The 18,719-nt window shown below is 42.7% G+C and overlaps 1 protein-coding gene across 1 annotated transcript in view; it reads left to right on the plus strand.

Annotated features, from left to right (window-relative positions):
* Nucleotides 1–9,536: 9,536 nt before the first annotated feature.
* LOC124594056 (tubulin gamma-1 chain-like) overlaps nt 9,537–18,719 on the plus strand; it is an 87,413-nt gene continuing 78,230 nt past the window's right edge. Inside the window, exons 1-3 of the mRNA XM_047132405.1 lie at nt 9,537–9,585; nt 18,012–18,124; nt 18,225–18,314. Coding sequence (XP_046988361.1) covers nt 9,537–9,585; nt 18,012–18,124; nt 18,225–18,314 — 252 coding nt within the window. The remainder of the gene's footprint in view (nt 9,586–18,011; nt 18,125–18,224; nt 18,315–18,719) is intronic.

The following is an 18,719-nucleotide window of genomic DNA, read 5'->3' on the forward strand; positions in this document are numbered from 1 at the left end:
GTAGTTCAGGTATACGTACCAACATCACATACAGAGGATGAAGAGACAGAGAAAGTATATGAAGATAATTGAACGACTGACTCAATATGTAAAGGGACCTGATAAATGCAATCTTAGAAGACTGCAATGCGGTTGTAGGGGAAGGAGCAGACGGAAGAGCTAGAGAAGAATGTGGGGTTAGTAGTAGGAGTGAGAGAGAAGAAAGAATAATCGAGTTCTGATATAAATTTCAGCTAGTAATAGCGAATACTCTTTTCAAGAACCGGAAGAGGAGGCGGTATACTCGGAAGAGGCCAGGAAACACGGGAAGATTAGACGTGGATTACATCGTAGTCAGACAGAGACCCTTAAATCAGATACTGGGTTCTAAAGAATACTGAGGAACAAATGTGAAGTCAGGTAACAGTTTGGTAACGACGAAGAGTACGCAGAAGTGTAAGAAACTCGTCAGGAAGAATCAGTGAGCAATGCAGTGGATTACAGAAGTATCAAGGAATAAATAGGTTCGAAGTTCTCTAAGTCTATAGATATTGCGATAATGAATAGCTCGGTAGGCAGTCCAGTTGAAGAGGAATGGACGTCTCTAAAACGGGCAATCACAAAGCTGGAAAGAAAAACATAGATACAAAGAAGGTAGCTGCGAAGAAACCATGGGTAACACAAGAAATATTTCAACTGATCGACGAAAGAAGCAAGTACAGAAATGTTAAGGGAAATTCAGGAATATCAAAATACAAATCACTCAGGAATGAAATAAATAGGAAATGCGAGGAAGATAAGGCGAACTGGACACAAGAAAAATGCGAAGAAATCGAAAGGACTGACTCAGCATGTAGAAAAGTGAAAACAACCTTCGGTGAAATTAAAAGAAGGACGGCGGCATTAAGAGAGCAATGGGAATTCCACTGTTAAATGCAGAGGAGAGAGCGGATAGGTGGAAAGAGTGCATTGAAGGCCTATATCAGGGGAAAGAGTTGTATGATGCTATAGAAAAGAAACAGGAATCGATGTAGAAGAGATAGGGGATCCAGTATTAGAATCAGGATTTATAAGAGCCTTAAATGCCTTAAGATCAAATAAGGCAGAATGGATACATAGCATTCCATCGAAATTTCTAAAATCATTGGGGGAAATGTCTACCAAATACTCATGATGGTCTTGAAGAATCTATTGGACTGGCGACATACCGTCAGACTTTCGGAAAAATATCATCCACACAATTTAGAAGAAAGCAAGGACACGTAAATGCAACAACTAGTGCACAATAATCTTAACTGCTCATGCATCCAAGTTACTGACAAGAATAAGAAATAGATGAATGGAAAAGAAATTGAGGATACGGTAGATGACGATCAATTTGGATTTAGGAAAAGGTGAAAGCACCAGAGAGGCAGTCCTGACGTTGCGCTTGATATTCGAAGGAAAATCAAGACGTATTCATAAGATTTGTCAACATGCAAAAAGCGATCGACAATGTAAAATAGTGCAAGATGTTCGAAATACTGAGAAAAATAGGGGTATGCTGTGAGTAAAGACGGGTGAAATACAGTATGTATAAGAACCAAGAGGGAACAAAAAGATTGGAAGTCCAAGAACGAAATGCTCGAATTAAAAAGAGTGTAAGATTGGGATGCAGTATTTCACTCGTACTAATCCATCTATATATCGAAGAAATAATGACTGAATTAAAAGAAAGGTTCAAGATTGGGATTAAAATTCATGGTGAAAGAATACCAGTGATAAGATTCTCTGACGACCTTGCTGTCATCAATGAACCTGAATAAGAATTATACGATATGTTGAGTGGAATGAACAGTTTAATCAGTACATAATAAGGACTGAGAGTAAATCAAAGAAAGAGGAAAGTAATGAGAAGTATCAGAAAAGAGAATGGTGAGAAACTTAACATCAGAACTGGTGATCAAAGTAGATGAGATTAAGGAATTCTGCTACCTTGGAAGCAAAATAACCCATGACGGCAGAAGCAAGAACATCAAAAGCAGACAAGCAAAGGCAAAGGGGGCACTGCTGGACAAGAGGAGACTATTAGTGTCAAACATAGGCGTTAATTTGGGGAAGATATTTCTGGTAATGTACGTTTGGGGCACAGCACTGGATGATAGTGAAACACGGACTACGGGAAAACCGGAGAAGGAGAGAATCATTGCATTTGAGATGTTGTGCTACAGAAGAATGTTGAAAATTACGTGGACGGGTATGGTAAGGAAGGAGAAGGTTCTCTGGAGAATAGGCGAGGAAAGGAATGCATGGAAAACACTGACAAGAAGAAGTGATAGCGCATGGTGTTAAGACACCAGGAAATAATTTTGATGGTACTAGATGGAGCTGTAGAGGTTGAAAACTTTGAAAACTGTAGAGGAAGACATAGAGGAATGTTGTTGTTTTGATCTTCAGGCGGATGCAGTTCCCCATGCTATCGTATCCTGTATGAGCCTCTTCATCTTCGAATAACTGTTACAACCTCTATCCTTCTGAATCTGTTTACTTTATCCGACTATGAGTCTCCCTCTACGATTTTAGCCCCCACCCTTCCGCTCAATACTAAATTGGTGATCCCTTGATGTCTCAGAATGTGTTCTACCAACCGATCCCTTCTTTTGGTCAAGTTGTGCCACAAATTTCTTGTCCTCCTCATTAACGACATGATCTACTCATTTAATCTCCAACTTCTTCTATAGCACCACATTTCGAAGGCTTCTAGTTCTCTACTTGTCCAGACTGTTCATCGTCCACGTTTCACCTCCATACATGGATACACTCGAAACAAATACCTTCAGAAAAAAATTTCCTAGCACTTAAATCTATATTGGATGCTAACAAATTTCTCTTATTCAGAAAAGACTTCCTTGCTGTTCCAAGTCTACATTTTATATCCTCTCGGCTTTGGCCATCATCAGTTGTTTTGCTACCCAAATAGAAAAATTAATCTACTACTTTTAGTGCCTCGATTCCTAATCTAATTCCCTCTGCGTCACCTGATTTAATTCGTCCACATCCCATTACCGTTGTATTGCTTTTTTGATACTGATCTTATATCCTCCTTTCAAGTCATGATCCATTCCGTTCAACTGCTCTTCCAAGTTCTTTGTCACTCTGCTAAGGGCAAAACTCTGAGTGACTAGGCTGAAAGCAGGGTCGAAAGAGTGAAGAGCGCATCTGTTCTGCGGACGTTTCCTACGTCTCAAGCAGCAACTGCCCATCAGGGAAGTAAGTTACTTTTAGCATCCCACCAATGAAAACATTAAGCTGACGCTACTATACTCCACCAATGCAGGGAAAATGCGGCCATCCCAGTCAAGTGTAGTGATGTCCCACTTCGGAAAGTCGCGTCTAAAAAGTTTTGCGTCACGAATCTTCAGACAGTTTGGTTATCTTACTTTAGGTGCCTTTGGTGCGCTTTTTTCTGGCGTAGGAACGTAAAAAGAAGTAAACGTTTTTGGCTAGGCGCCGAACAAGTGTCCGAACTGAATAACCATTCTTTCCAGGGACCTCTTGTGTCTTGTAGAAAGCTTTCGAGATTCGTATCGCCCCTAGAAAGTACCTCGTAGGAATGGCTCAAAAACTGCCCACGCTGTTTAAAATCCTCCTTCCACCAGGGAAATATTTTGTGTACATGCATACCAATAAAAATTTAGGCAGAGGGCACCTCATGGACAATAACTCTCCAGTCAGAGGGCTCGCAAAAAGCATCTATCCCCCCTAGAAAGTTCCTCTTAAGAACGGTTCAGAAAATTATCCATCCTGTTTAAGAATCTTCCTTCCAGCAGATAAACATTTTGCGGACGACCACAATAGTAAACTTTTAGCAGAGGTTGCCTGACTGACAACGACTCTCTAGGAAGCCGGCGTCACACAACAAGCTTCTGGTGGTCCAACGCTAGTCCTTCATACCTGAGATCCAGCACCTGATACATGGCACTTTCCCTACCTTCTAAGACAGTGGGGGCTTAGGATGGTTCTTCAGTTAGAATTCCCTCTCTTCCCTGAGGATGACGCAGCTCACCGAAATCATCTTAACCCATACCTAGTACATATGCAACGTATATCTACAAGTGCAGATATGAAAGAAATCACCTCCGCAATCGCCAATATTGTGTTGCAATTGGAAACAAACATGCATTTCCGCAATCACCCTGGTTTCGATGGGATTTGATCGGAACGTAAGTAATTTGCATATCGAACTGTCTCTAATTTGCAAAGAGCGTACCACCGAATGAAAAGAGATGATGCGTAATGCTTTGACATTTGTCATCGCCTCTCGTTTGAATTTAAAAAAAATGTGCGGTCAGTGATACATTTTGTAAAACCTAGTTTCTTATCGACAAGACTTTTTTTGTTTTTAGTTGGTAATTACCTTGGTTGGCGGAACCGCTCACTTTACAAAGAGCTGAAAAATTGTAATAGGGAGGAAAGGTGCAACTTGCCAACTTATAGAGTACGAAACATAAAATAAACTACATCCTAACACGTTCATATCACTGGGCGCCACTATCCCACTCTTTTGTAACAGATCATTCTGCAGAAGGTGGTTGATCTTCTATTTAACATACAGAATTATTAATTAATGTCAAATACCTTCAAAAGTGAAAGAGAACAAAATCGAAATTCAGTTCACCTAGGCAAACTGAAAGATATATTCATATTTAAACTAAGGTAAGAGGACATATTTACATACAATTATTTGCTAACCACTCTTCCCGGAAATCATGGTGGCTCCCTTCATAACTAGTTTATAGCAAAGCAAAAAATAAAATCGATGACAGATCTACACATAAATGTACCATCTATATCAGAGCACACGCTGTTCGCAGTTCTCTGATTTTTCTGTTCACGAGAAAAGGAAAAATGTGGAAAGCTTAGTATCTACCGAGAAATAAGTTTTGGAGCATTTAAAATCTCCAGTGAACTTATAAATGCATGGATGCATATCAGTACATGATCATGACATTATATAATACATTCTCTGTACAGAAGAGAAAACATAATATTTATTTTACATGAAATCAAACAAAACATTTACAATAAACATAAATAAACAGCCAGCAATAACCTACCATTAATCAGATCTAAAGTGAGGAAAAAATAAATAAATAAATAAAATATAGCAAAATTCCGTATAGACCACAGCCTCTAGTAATTTACATGTGTGATTTGAGTGTATCTGTTTGCGATGTACACAGTGTATAGACAATAAAAAATCGACTCATTTAGTTAAAATGTGATGCCTGTACGGGTTCTTTTATGTTGTTCATGATCGCAGTGTCGGCGAACATACAAATAAGTAGCACATTAAACAAACAGGATGATAAACGTAATGAGAGAACGAATGTCTTGCTGAAATAAAGTAATATTAGAAATTATCGTAATAAAAGTTTCCCTAACGGTAAGAAATCCAAGTTTGCTTCACACATTAAACGTGATTTTTACAGCTGAAACGCACAAAAAATTTTATACGCACTTTTTTTTGCCAGAGTTCAGAGATATAGGCATGTGATTCAGTACATGTGGGCAAAGGTACACTGTTATTCATCGGCTGCAGTAGTAGATGGGCTGGGACATCGCTATGTGGCTTAAGCTGGTACGGGATTCATTGTTGCCGAGAGGTGTTCATACACTCCTGGAAATGGAAAAAAGAACACATTGACACCGGTGTGTCAGACCCACCATACTTGCTCCGGACACTGCGAGAGGGCTGTACAAGCAATGATCACACGCACGGCACAGCGGACACACCAGGAACCGCGGTGTTGGCCGTCGAATGGCGCTAGCTGCGCAGCATTTGTGCACCGCCGCCGTCAGTCTCAGCCAGTTTGCCGTGGCATACGGAGCTCCATCGCAGTCTTTAACACTGGTAGCATGCCGCGACAGCGTGGACGTGAACCGTATGTGCAGTTGACGGACTTTGAGCGAGGGCGTATAGTGGGCATGCGGGAGGCCGGGTGGACGTACCACCGAATTGCTCAACACGTGGGGCGTGAGGTCTCCACAGTACATCCATGTTATCGCCAGTGGTCGGCGGAAGGTGCACGTGCCCGTCGACCTTGGACCGGACCGCAGCGACGCACGGATGCACGCCAAGACCGTAGGATCCTACGCAGTGCCGTAGGGGACCGCACCGCCACTTCCCAGCAAATTAGGGACACTGTTGCTCCTGGGGTATCGGCGAGGACCATTCGCAACCGTCTCCATGAAGCTGGGCTACGGTCCCGCACACCGTTAGGCCGTCTTCCGCTCACGCCCCAACAATGTGCAGCCCGCCTCCAGTGGTGTCGCGACAGGCGTGAATGGAGGGACGAATGGAGACGTGTCGTCTTCAGCGATGAGAGTCGCTTCTGCCTTGGTGCCAATGATGGTCGTATGCGTGTTTGGCGCCGTGCAGGTGAGCGCCACAATCAGGACTGCATACGACCGAGGCACACAGGGCCAACACCCGGCATCATGGTGTGGGGAGCGATCTCCTACACTGGCCGTACACCACTGGTGATCGTCGAGGGGACACTGAATAGTGCACGGTACATCCAAACCGTCATCGAACCCATCGTTCTACCATTCCTAGACCGGCAAGGGAACTTGCTGTTCCAACAGGACAATGCACGTCCGCATGTATCCCGTGCCACCCAACGTGCTCTAGAAGGTGTAAGTCAACTACCCTGGCCAGCAAGATCTCCGGATCTGTCCCCCATTGAGCATGTTTGGGACTGGATGAAGCGTCGTCTCACGCGGTCTGCACGTCCAGCACGAACGCTGGTCCAACTGAGGCGCCAGGTGGAAATGGCATGGCAAGCCGTTCCACAGGACTACATCCAGCATCTCTACGATCGTCTCCATGGGAGAATAGCAGCCTGCATTGCTGCGAAAGGTGGATATACACTGTACTAGTGGCGACATTGTGCATGCTCTGTTGCCTGTGTCTATGTGCCTGTGGTTCTGTCAGTGTGATCATGTGATGTATCTGACCCCAGGAATGTGTCAATAAAGTTTCCCTTTCCTGGGACAATGAATTCACGGTGTTCTTATTTCAATTTCCAGGAGTGTATATGGAGTGACGCACACTGTTCTTCTTGCATTCGAGTTCTACTCCATATTATCCTCAGCCAGATAAATTTCTGGCCTGTTGGTCCTACTAAATGGGGTGGCTTTTGAAGCTACGTATGGTTCCATCGAAATATTGCTACTCAGTGTGCTGTTATTGGTGGTACGGGAAGAGCGTTTACCCGAAGTTTCCATTCCGCCATGTTTCCTGGAAAGTGTCACGAGGCGTGGCGGTGCAAGGACAGGTAAGTGATGACGCGTCACTCGATTCCGCCTTCATGGTGTAGCATGAAAGGTGTGGAAAGGAAAAATGTGACTAGTGTTCTGGATTAACTTTCTGTGCAGCTTAGCATGTGGCGCAACCTGCCCATATTGTCTCCTTCAGACCAGGTTCTGTATCAACTCTCGTTTTTGTTGGGTCCTTCAGTTCTTGCGTGCAGAGTCCCAAAAAGAAAAGTCCCTTCTCTGCCATGACAGGGTGTACGCACACCCGTGTCGCGCCGTCTTTGCTGTGGCGCGTGGCAGTCCTCGAGGTCAAGGTGACAGAGACATCCCGCCGGTTCGACTTCGTCCGTGTCACACAGTGCGGCCTGTGTAGCAACGTGACCCCTGGTCACAAATCCCACTGAGACGCTGCTGTTGTCGTCTGGCTCTGCGGCATTTTGCCGCCGCTCCTGTCAATGGTGATCGTAACTCAGGTCATCAGTCCCAACAGTTTCGCCTTTCTTGCCATGAACTAGCGTCCCCTTTTCGTTGCCGTCCACTACCTGCTGCTGCTCGCTCGTCCGTCCGTTTCCGCAACTAACTTGACAGTGGGCATAATTCCTACTTAACGGGATTTAGTTTTAACACATGAGAGTCTTGTCTTTTGCGTCAACGTACGGGGATTCCGTTATAAAAGAGGCGGCTGTCGTTAGAATGGACAGCAACAATTTTAACAGAGAGCAGGAGCACACACTCAGCATGATGTGGGAACTGGCTTTGGATGTCGAAAGGAGGCAACGACGAATGCTTGACGCTTGTAGGGAGGCGGGAGCGGCAGTTTCAAACGTGGCGCCGTCCCCTCACGTCACCTGACGTCACTCGGTCCAGCGGTGGGCCGGAGGTGCTATGGGCTGCCCGATCGCCTCTTGTACAGACATGTCGCCGCGAAAGACTCCGAGGACACACAACAGAAGGGGCATTGACTGATAATGGTACAGGGTATCTTCCACCATGCAGAGTGTGTTGGCTTGCAGAATGTATATTTTGACGCAGAATTAGATGTTATCTTGACGATCCCAGCGCTTAAAAATTGGTTCAAATGGCTCTGAGCACTATGGGACTTAACTGCTGAGGTCATCAGTCCCTTAGAACTTAGAACTACTTAAACCTAACTAACCTAAGGACAGCACACACATCCATGCCCGAGGCAGGATTCGAACCTGCGACCGTAGTGTAGCGTCTAGAACCGCTCGGTCACACCGGCCGGCTCCCAGCGCTTAGTGCAAGTATTCTGGGTAATGGAACACATCCACGTGCTGACGTTGATAGAGGACAAATGTAAACAGATGTAGATTGCACACCCGTCATTGTGATGATGTTGCGTTCGCTTTACTTACATTTTTCATATAATGGATGAATGCGTGGGAGTAGGTATGAGATTAGGGGCTGCAAATGACATACATTAAGAACTGAATAAAAATTATCAGCACCATTCTATTAATTGTTACACTTAGCGCATTTGAGCATGAAAAGTTGATGATCGCTGAAAGAAATATCCATGAAAATAAAAGTGTGAGATATGTAATTTAAATGCACATAGACCTACTATTGAAAAACCGAGAGTTCAGCAAAGTGTAAAAGAAAGAAACAATGGGAACAATGAGAAGGTATAGGCAGATGAATAAATGGGCAGACAAGAAATGACGAGTATGATGTGCTGTCGACTGTTAGGATTTTTAAATGAAGAAGGTGTCCCGTACATTCTCGCCAACAGCAAGAGGATAGAATAACGATGTGCTCTGTTTGTTTTTTCTTAATAAAAAATATTGAACCGTCGACCTAATAACCGGGTGATGGCACCAGGAAAGACGAAGTGTATTACACGTATATGATAACATTATAACAATATATTATTAGTCTAGTTTTTTGTAAGGCTACCTTCCTCGTTAAATTTGGGATAGTAATATTAGGAATATACGTGCTTAGAATCATCGCCACATCAGCCTAGATTTCTAAGGATTGGAAATATTTATTTAATGTCGCAAAAATGTGGAGTAACAAGGAATAAACGAACTGCATTCGCTGTGGAAAATCGTTATGTTTACTCCATGGACAGAGATTGCATCAGCTGCAGTGTTTATGTTGTTAATGTGGCCGGTGGTGGTCATGTCAGACACCTGAACAAAAGGAGGACGTCTTACGATCTGCACGTATGTGCAGGACACTCACTGATCCAACGGCACTTAGATTTTCCGAAAAGTTCGCTGCTGCAGTCGAAAATGCCAGGAGAAATGATAACTCTCCAGCTCGGACAGTGCGGAAATCAAGGTAACATCCAAATGCACCCTGACAGCTTCTCTTTAGTGTACAAAAATAATCACGACTAAATCATTTTCTTAATTACGTTGAATAGCTATCATTACATACTATTATTCACAGTATATGCAGTGTGGCAACAGAGTTAGGTACGAAGTATATCTCTCGTTTTCTGTGAATATTTGAGATCCATTTTTACACTGAAAAGAGAAAATTAAAGTGACACTCAGAGGTTACTTATGTTTATCCAAGAAGTTAGTTTGCAACACAGATGAGCAGTTTTGTTTCAGACTGGTTCCTATATCGCATATGTTATTGTAAAGCTTGGTGATAATACTCGTTAATGAGATAGAGCAGAAACATGTAGCAAAGATCATTCATCGGTAGTATGATCTCTCCCATTTAAATTCTTTCCAGTGAAGTGGAATTGTGAAAGCAAAGTCTTAACTGATGTCTAAACCACCTACATGTCAATAAAATACTTAGTCGTGTTTTTCCGACACGGTGAAGCAAATATCTACCTCAATTCACGTCGTAAATCAAATGTTATTACCGACGCAAAATGCTAAGGCAATATATAGTGCTGGGGGGAGGGGGAGACGTGACTGCTTGCCTGTAGATGAACAGAGTTAGTAGGTTCTTTTTGCTTACACATTCGTTTCAAACTGTAGTGCTGACGAGAATTGTAGGTGTGTAATGAGTCTTCGGTAGAACTGCATCAAGCAAGTGCAGCCCCTCTCTCACGAATCTCATGTAAGTGAAACATGTTGGCTATATCAGGTGTGATGACGTTCTTTTGCTGAAATGCTATTCGTATATACGACCATAGACGACATACAAATTATTAAAATTCGAAGTTTCTTTCTTTGCATCTAATGTTATTGATAAACCCGAGTATTTTCCCCGTATTAGTATTCTGCTGTATCTATCTCTTATGACTAATGTACATTCAGTTTCAGTGTAATTTCAGTATTCTTCTGCTTAGATGCACGTTATTGAAAGACAGTATCTGAGTCCCAGTGTTTACTGCAAAGTAAGCGTTTAACAATGTAAACAGCTTCCGATTACTTCAAAGGAGCATTAACTTTTTTCTCCTCAAGATAGGAGTTTAATGGAGACTGTCGCTGAAACGAGGTGTTATCTGTTGGCAAGATAAACGTTATGTCTTTTATGACGTTTCAGAGCGTTCCATTGTCTTCAAGTGCAACAATATGCAGAAATTTGTCTCTATCCCTCTGTAGTCATGAGCATTTCTACATCCCGTGGAGATCAATTACATGTAATGAAACCCGATTAACAGCTACCAGAGATAGCGGGAAATGAGTTGATTAATAATGTGAGCAGAGATTGAGGATAATGCTTGTTCAAATGACTTTCTGATGAGCTATGGAAAGGACAGGATATCACGGAAATGGCGATATCTGTCCAATTTTCGTGTACCGACGGCTTCAGTAACTGCACCCGTTAGTAGGAGAGGTTGATTTTATATTTGCGTAAATATCAAAATAAAAGAAGGTGAGAGGGTCTGTTCTTTCGCCGGTCGGAGTGGCCGTGCGGTTCTAGGCGTTACAGTCTGGAGCCGAGCGACCGTTACGGTCGCAGGTTCGAATCCTGCCTCGAGCATGGATGTGTGTGATATCCTTAGGTTAGTTAGGTTTAATTAGTTCTAAGTTCTAGACGACTGATGACCTCAGAAGTTAAGTCGCATAGTGCTCAGAGCCATTTGGTCTGTTCTTTCAAAAAGCTCCCAAGAAGCATCATTTAACGACCTCTATTCATGGATGGATCATTACCGACTGTCTATGCGTGAGGCATTGTGGAGTTGTTCGACACAGAATTTTATGGTATAGTGAAGTGATCGGGGGTTTCCTTCCCGGCGAAATTCTGGTGATGAATTTAAAACACTTGAGGCTCATCGCCTTCATATACGTCGTATTATTTTTACGTGAAATAGCCGCTGGCATCATCCTTCCGGACCCTGAAGCAAAGCCAGACCGCAATTGGTGTGAGGTCCACAGTGCAAGCGACACTTAGCGTAGCTTCGTTGAATGTGATGGTGTCTGCAGCACCACTTTTGTGTCAGCACAAACAGTTTTCGTGTCCTTTCTTTCTGCTCTATGGATGCATTACGATCTTCCTTTAAGTTTGAATCCCAAAGTACTGAAACGTTATATTTGAGCCGAGTAGAGTAGCTATAGTCACTCAGGACTCTTTTGATACATTAAGACAATAGGTGTCATCATAGAACCTTGACAGAAACATTAAGCCACTTGGATATTTATTTATATTCGACCATGTTGCATGGAATTGGTTCAGATTTGCGACTGTATTACGGAATTTGTTAGAACGGTGGTCTGATCATTTAATATTAAAAGACTACGACCAAGGTGTGGGCGGGGCCAAGGAATTGACATATCAGACGTGATTTAACACATAAATAATTTATTCATAACATACAATTCATAACACCAACTACGTAAATCCTGCTTCGATGGTTACAATTGCCCAAAATGGGAGGGCCACCACTTTCGAATTGGAAAGGATTTAATTTAAGAAACTAAAACGCCTGTTATAATTTTTTAAAATAATAATAACACAACACGTAAGTAAGCGCTAAGTGAACGCACTCTTAAATCTTTAATTATTGATCACAAAGCGTGGGTTTACCACATTTAAATTCTCATTGCAATATAAAACATAAATACATGACTTCACAACACAGCATGGCTTCAAAATTTCTACCTGGACAACCTATGGTCCTAAAACTATCGTATTACATTCCAGCCAATCACATTAATAACTTATAAACACGGTAGGTAAAATACAAACGTTTGCACTATAATCAATTTTAATAATCCACAATCACTCAAAAAACAACATCAGAAGTTCGATACGGAGCATGTAAGCCTGTTTATACAATCTTTCGGACCAAAATAGGCACGAGGGCCACCATAACAGAAGTGCGCTAGTTGCTTTTAGGATAGGCGCTCCCATTAGCTTAATCACTGAGCAGGTATTTACTTAAGCGACAGGTAAGATAGTTAATGCAAGTAGAAGGTATTTCTAAAGTTTTTTTTCTTCCTCCCTTTTAACAAGGGGGTTTTAGTAAGGTGGAAATTACACTTTGAGGAGACGCAATAGCAATCTAGCGGGCACGCCTTCACGAGAACGCCATGCCACTACACACGTACTAAACTAGCCGCGTATCCACTGTTCAAGCCAAACATTAACAACACAGTTCCTGACACCCATATAGTCGGGATCAAAACAAAACCAAAAATCCCAAGAGCGCAAGATCCAGCATAGCTTCAGCACAGATATTACTTCATGCGGTTGCCTTAACAAACACAGGTATCGAAATGAAAACAAGAAGGTGTAACAACATTCCCTAATCAGCACAATGTTCTTCTTTAGGTCCCGGTAGCGCCAGACAACGCTGACATGCCAATGTTAACAAACCTCTAAGGCAACACCCTCCAACTGACAAGCCGAAAGCAATATGACCCCTTATCAGCTCCGTGACAGGACTCGAACCCCCAACTACTGTCAGTGCAACTCACTTAGAATAAATACAGCGCAAATAGCATGGCGGACACATATACCCAGGGATTAACAGAACACGAGACTGAACTAGAATTAACCTTAATAATACAGCACTAGATCTTGGGAGACAAGGAACTAACTCCCCACCCGAAATCCAATATTACAAATTTACTCTTTCTGATGGACACACGTCCAGATCATCCGCTCTCAAAACTCCGCCATTTCACTCCCCACATCCACCACTGCTGGCGGCTCACCTCCAACTGCGCAACGCCATGCGCTGTTCATATCCAACTGCCCAACACTACAATAGCGACTATTCCAACAATGCCAACCAGCCACAGACTTCACACAGCACAGTCAGTGATTTTCATATAGAGCGCTACGTGGCGTTACCAACATAAAAATCTAAACAGCCTACTTACAATAGTATAGGCCAAAGAGTCTACTTCAGTAAACACGTGGGTCGGTCGTGTTACCAACCTACGGTTTCTAAGTACACCAAAGACAGAACTCGCAGTCGATAGTGGGTACACTACGGGCGGGAGTTCAAACGAAAGAGCTTCTTAAAGAGCAGCCCTGAACAACCGCGAAAAAAACGAAATAGAAGCGAAGCAATAAAAGACAGCAACGAGATGCTAGAGCCCGATCGCGCCCAAACACTGTCGAATACCAAAAGTATTGGCTCCACATGACGCACAGAAAACGAGCCGTTGAAAGACGGAAGTACACACGGCCCATTTGTAAAACAAACTTTTTCAGTATTAGTCATGTTTATTTCCCGATCTTATTGGCACGACGCGTTTCAGCGGCTTGCTGCAGTCATCGGTTGCTTAAGTATTGTTTCACATACAGATTCCCATAAAGAGCGAAAAGACATTTTGTTGAGTGTATTAGTGAGACTATGTTTCGAAATATTGTTGTCCCTGAACGTAAAGGTTTTTGTTGTTGTTGTCTTCATTCCAGAGACTGGTTCCATTCACCTCTCCATGCTACTCTATCCTGTGCAAGCTTCTTCATCACCCAGTAACTACTGCAACCAACCTCCTTCTGAATCTGCTTAGTGTATTCATCTCTTGACCTCCCTCTACGATTTTTACCCTCCACGCTGCCCTCCAATACTAAATTGGTGATCCCTTGATGCCTCAGAATATGTCCTACCAACCAATCCCTTCTTCTAGTCAAGTTGTGCCACAAATTTCTCTTCTCCCCAATTCTATTCAATACCTCCTCATTAGTTATGTGATTTACCCATCTAATCTTCAGCATTCTTCTGTAGCACCATATTTCGAAAGCTTCTATTCTCTTCTTGTCTAAACTATTTATCGTCCTCGTTTCACTTTCATACATGGCTACACTCCATACAAATATTTTCAGAAACGACTTTCTGACACTGAAATCTATACTCGATATTAACAAATTTCTCTTCTTCAGAAACGCTTTCCTTACCATTGCCAGTCTACATTTTATATCCTCTCTACTTCGACTATCATCAGTTATTTTGCTCCCCAAATAGCAAAACTCATTTACATCATTAAGTGTCTCATTTCCTAATCTAATTCCCCCAGCATCACCCGATTTAGTTCGACCACATTCCATTATCCTCGTTTTGCTTTTGTTGATGTTCATCTTATATCCTCCTTTCAAGACACTGTCCATTCCGTTCAGCTGCTCTTCCAGGTCCTTTGCTGTCTCTGAGAGAATTACAATATCATCGGCGAACTTTAAAGTTTTTATTTCTTCTCCATTGATTTTAATTCCTACTCCGAATTTTTCTTTTGTTTCCTTTACTGCTTGCTCAATATACGGATTGAATAACATCTGGGATAGGCTACAATCCTGTCTCACTCCCTTCCCAACCACTGCTTCCGTTTCATGCCCCTCGACTCTTATAACTGCCATCTGGTTTCTGTGCAAGTTGTGAATAGCCTTTCGCTTCCCATATTTTACCCCTGCCACCTTCAGAATTTGAAAGAAAGTAACCAGTCAACATTTTCAAAAGCTCTCTCTAAGTCTACAAATGCTAGAAACGTAGGTTTGCCTTTCCTTATTCTTTCTTCTAAGATAAGTCGTAGGGTCAGTATTACCTCACGTGTTCCACCTTTTCTACGGAATCCAAACTGATCATCCCCGAGGTCGGCTCCTACGAATTTTTGCATTCGTGTGTAAAGAATTGGTGTTAGTATTTTGCAGCCGTGGCTTGTTAAACTGATAGTTCGGTATCTTTCTTTCTCCTGACAACCAAGTCCTCTTTAGTAGCCCCCGCCCGGAGATCCGAATGGGGGACTATTTTATCTCAGGAATATGTTTACCCAAGAGGACGCCATCATAATTTAACCATAAGTAAAGCTGCATACCCTGGGGAAAAATTACGGCTGTAGTTTCCCCTTGCTGTCAGCCGTTCGTAGTACCAGCACAGAAAGGCCGCTTTGGTTAGTGTTACAAGGCCATATCAGTCACTCATCCAGACTGTTGCCCCTGTAGCTACTGAGAAGGCTGCTGCCCCTCTTCAGAAACCACACGTTAGTCTGGCATCTCAACAGATACCCCTCCATTGTGGTTGCACCTACGGCACGGCTATCTGTATCGCTGAGGTACGCAAGCCTCCCCACCAACGGCAAGGTCCATGGTTCATGGGGGGGACGTAAAGGTTAAAGTATGTTAATATGCAATAGTCTGCGTTGTTTATTTAAATAATCTCAAGGATATTTAAATATACAACACACAGAATTTTCACACTAAGATAAATTAATATTTCTGAATAGGGGCAGCTATTTCAGAACAAAGCCTCAATGGTACACGGAAAAAAAAAGTTTTTTTGGCACTTCGTAGGAATCTGTAAGTAACAAATCAACTAATTTAGAAGTAGCAGTTAGGCCCTGGTAACAGCAGTTTGCCGTCGAAATGCGTCATACCAATAAAAACTGGAAAATAAAAGTGACTGAAGCTGCAAAACTGTTGTTTCACTACAGGTGCTTATTATTTCAACGAAGACTTCAGCTTGTTTAACAATGTTAGATACTTCACTTGAAAGTATTATCAAACTTATGGAACTATTCTGATTATCACTGAATTAGTATTTGCACATGTATGTCATTTAGATGTGTCTGTCAATGTGTGACACTGCAGCAGCTTTGTCGCTATACCCAGTAAGAAGTGGATGCATGTAAATGTTAACTGCTTTCTCGAAATCACTCGTACTAACGTCCTCTTGCATTTTTAGAACATTTCCCCCATTCTTGTCCCCTGCTCACCGTTCCAGTGCGACAAGAGCCGCACCATAGACTATTTATATGTCAGATCTGGATGTTCTTACCAGGATGGGAACGAAAAATTTGATCTTTCAATTATAGTTGATGTATCTAACTCGTAGAAAATGTATTATACACTCATGTTGAGAAAGAAAAAAAAGAACACCTTGAACGACTAGAGACAGGATGTTTTTATTCACAGGACATGCACAATAGTATGTTCTGCAGAAATGATTAGCATTTGAACCACGTCGGCCCGCGGGTTCAAGATCAACATCGATATCGCGGCTCAACACCACCTACCAGTAAAATATACCTGAGGCTCTCGTTGTCGCTTTCAACCGAAGGTAATTAATGGATCAGCGTGACTTGAGAACGCGTGGATGCCTTGCAGATGTATGCGGGAACCGTGTTGTCAAATCAGTGAGATTGAAAGACGGCGCATTACTGGTATGAAAGAATGTGATGCATCCACCTGGGAAATTGCTGCTGGTGTGGGACGAAGTGTTTCGGCAGTGCAACGGGTGTATGCAGAACGGTTCACGGAAGGCCACAGAAAACGACGAGATGGGTCACGTCGCACCGCACAGACCACCCCCGAGAAGACGGATCTGCATTGCAGGACAGATCTGTGTCCCCTCGGCTCTGGCCCAACAGTGGAACACTTCGTACACTTTCTGGGGTGACAGTCCGTCGCAGTTTATTACGGCATGGATAACGGGCGTATCGTCCACTTCTCCGTCTACCTTTGACGAATGTGCAGAAATATGCTAGGCGGCAATTGTGTATGGGACGACGCCACTGGGTACTGGAATGACATAAGATAGTACTTTCACAAGGAATCCAGGTACTGTTTGTTTGAAAAAGATGGGAGCATTTTGGTTTGTCGCAGACAGGGGGAGCGGCATCATAGACTGCATTCGCACAAGACATACAGCGCCAACTTAAGGCCTTATGGTGTGTGGGTGCTATTGGGTAAAACCACAAATCACAGTTGGTGCGTGTCAAGGAAACTGTGACCTGTGTGACCTACCTGAATGACATCCTGCGCAACATCCCAGACGTCATTTTTCGGCAAGACAATGCACGACCACATGCTGCTGCGCGAACACTTGCCTTCTTGGTGTCACAGGATGTCAACCTTTCGCCCTGGCCCGCCAGATCACGAGACTTGTCGCCAACCAAAAATATGTGGGATACGGTGAAACGGCGGGTGCAGCGCTGTGGCCCAATGCCAACCACCACAGATGAACTTTGGAACCAGGTGAATGCACCATGGACGGCTACACCACAGGACGCCACTCGCGCGTTATACGCGTCGATGCCATCTCGCAAGGAACAAGTTATCAGATCCCATGGCTGACCCTTTGCCTACTAGGTAACAGTACATATGCTGTACCGACGTGACTGAAATGCTAATCGTTTCTGCAGAACATACTAATGTAATGTACATGTCCTGTGAATATGAACGTCCTGTCTATAGTCGTCCAACGTGTTCTGTTTTTTCTGAACATGAATGTATATGCATTTAGTCTTCTTTCGTTTATTTCTTCTGTATAAATTAACACAGGTATTGCTAACATGACTTATATATATAGTACTTATATTAATGATTGTGATTTAATTCTTTGCAAATTCTTTCAGTTGGTTTCGAGTTCTGGAAACGTTTATGTGCAGAACATGCTATTGGACCTGACGGTGTTCTCGAGTCGTTTGCCATGGATGGAACTGATCGGAAGGATGTATTCTTTTATCAGGTTAGCTTTGAGACTTAAGATACTCAAGAGAAGTAACTGTTTACATACGCAAGTACGTAATTAACGACTTGTTGTAGCCACTGTCTACCTTTTCGTTCAGGCCGACGACGAGCATTATATTCCACGAGCAATTCTCATGGACCTCGAGCCCCGTGTCATCCACGGCATTATGACTTCCAAGTACAACAAGGTAATAGTCAAAAGCGATGCAACGAAACTATAGGTTTTACGAGAAGAGTAAATGTGGTAAATATGTTGAGTAGCATCACTCTCTTCACATTCCATTAATAATTATTTTAATGGGTGAAGAAAGAAAATTTCTAAATTATTTGTAATATAATCGGGCTTATGAAGATTTTATAACTGTTCTTCTATGGATCCTTTGTTGGTAAGATAAAACATCTATGCTTCAAGGTAAACTAAATTAAATTGTACGAAAATGAGCACAGCTTTGTTGTATGGGAGAGAAAGCTGGGTGGATTCAGGTTACCTTATCAATAAGGTTGAGGTTACGGATATGAAAGTAGCTAGGATGATTGCAGGTACTAGTAGATGGGAACAATGGCAGGATGTGTCCACAATGAGGAAATCAAAG

Source organism: Schistocerca americana, chromosome 2 (assembly GCF_021461395.2).
Source record: "Schistocerca americana isolate TAMUIC-IGC-003095 chromosome 2, iqSchAmer2.1, whole genome shotgun sequence".
NCBI classification, from domain to species: Eukaryota; Metazoa; Arthropoda; class Insecta; order Orthoptera; family Acrididae; genus Schistocerca; species Schistocerca americana.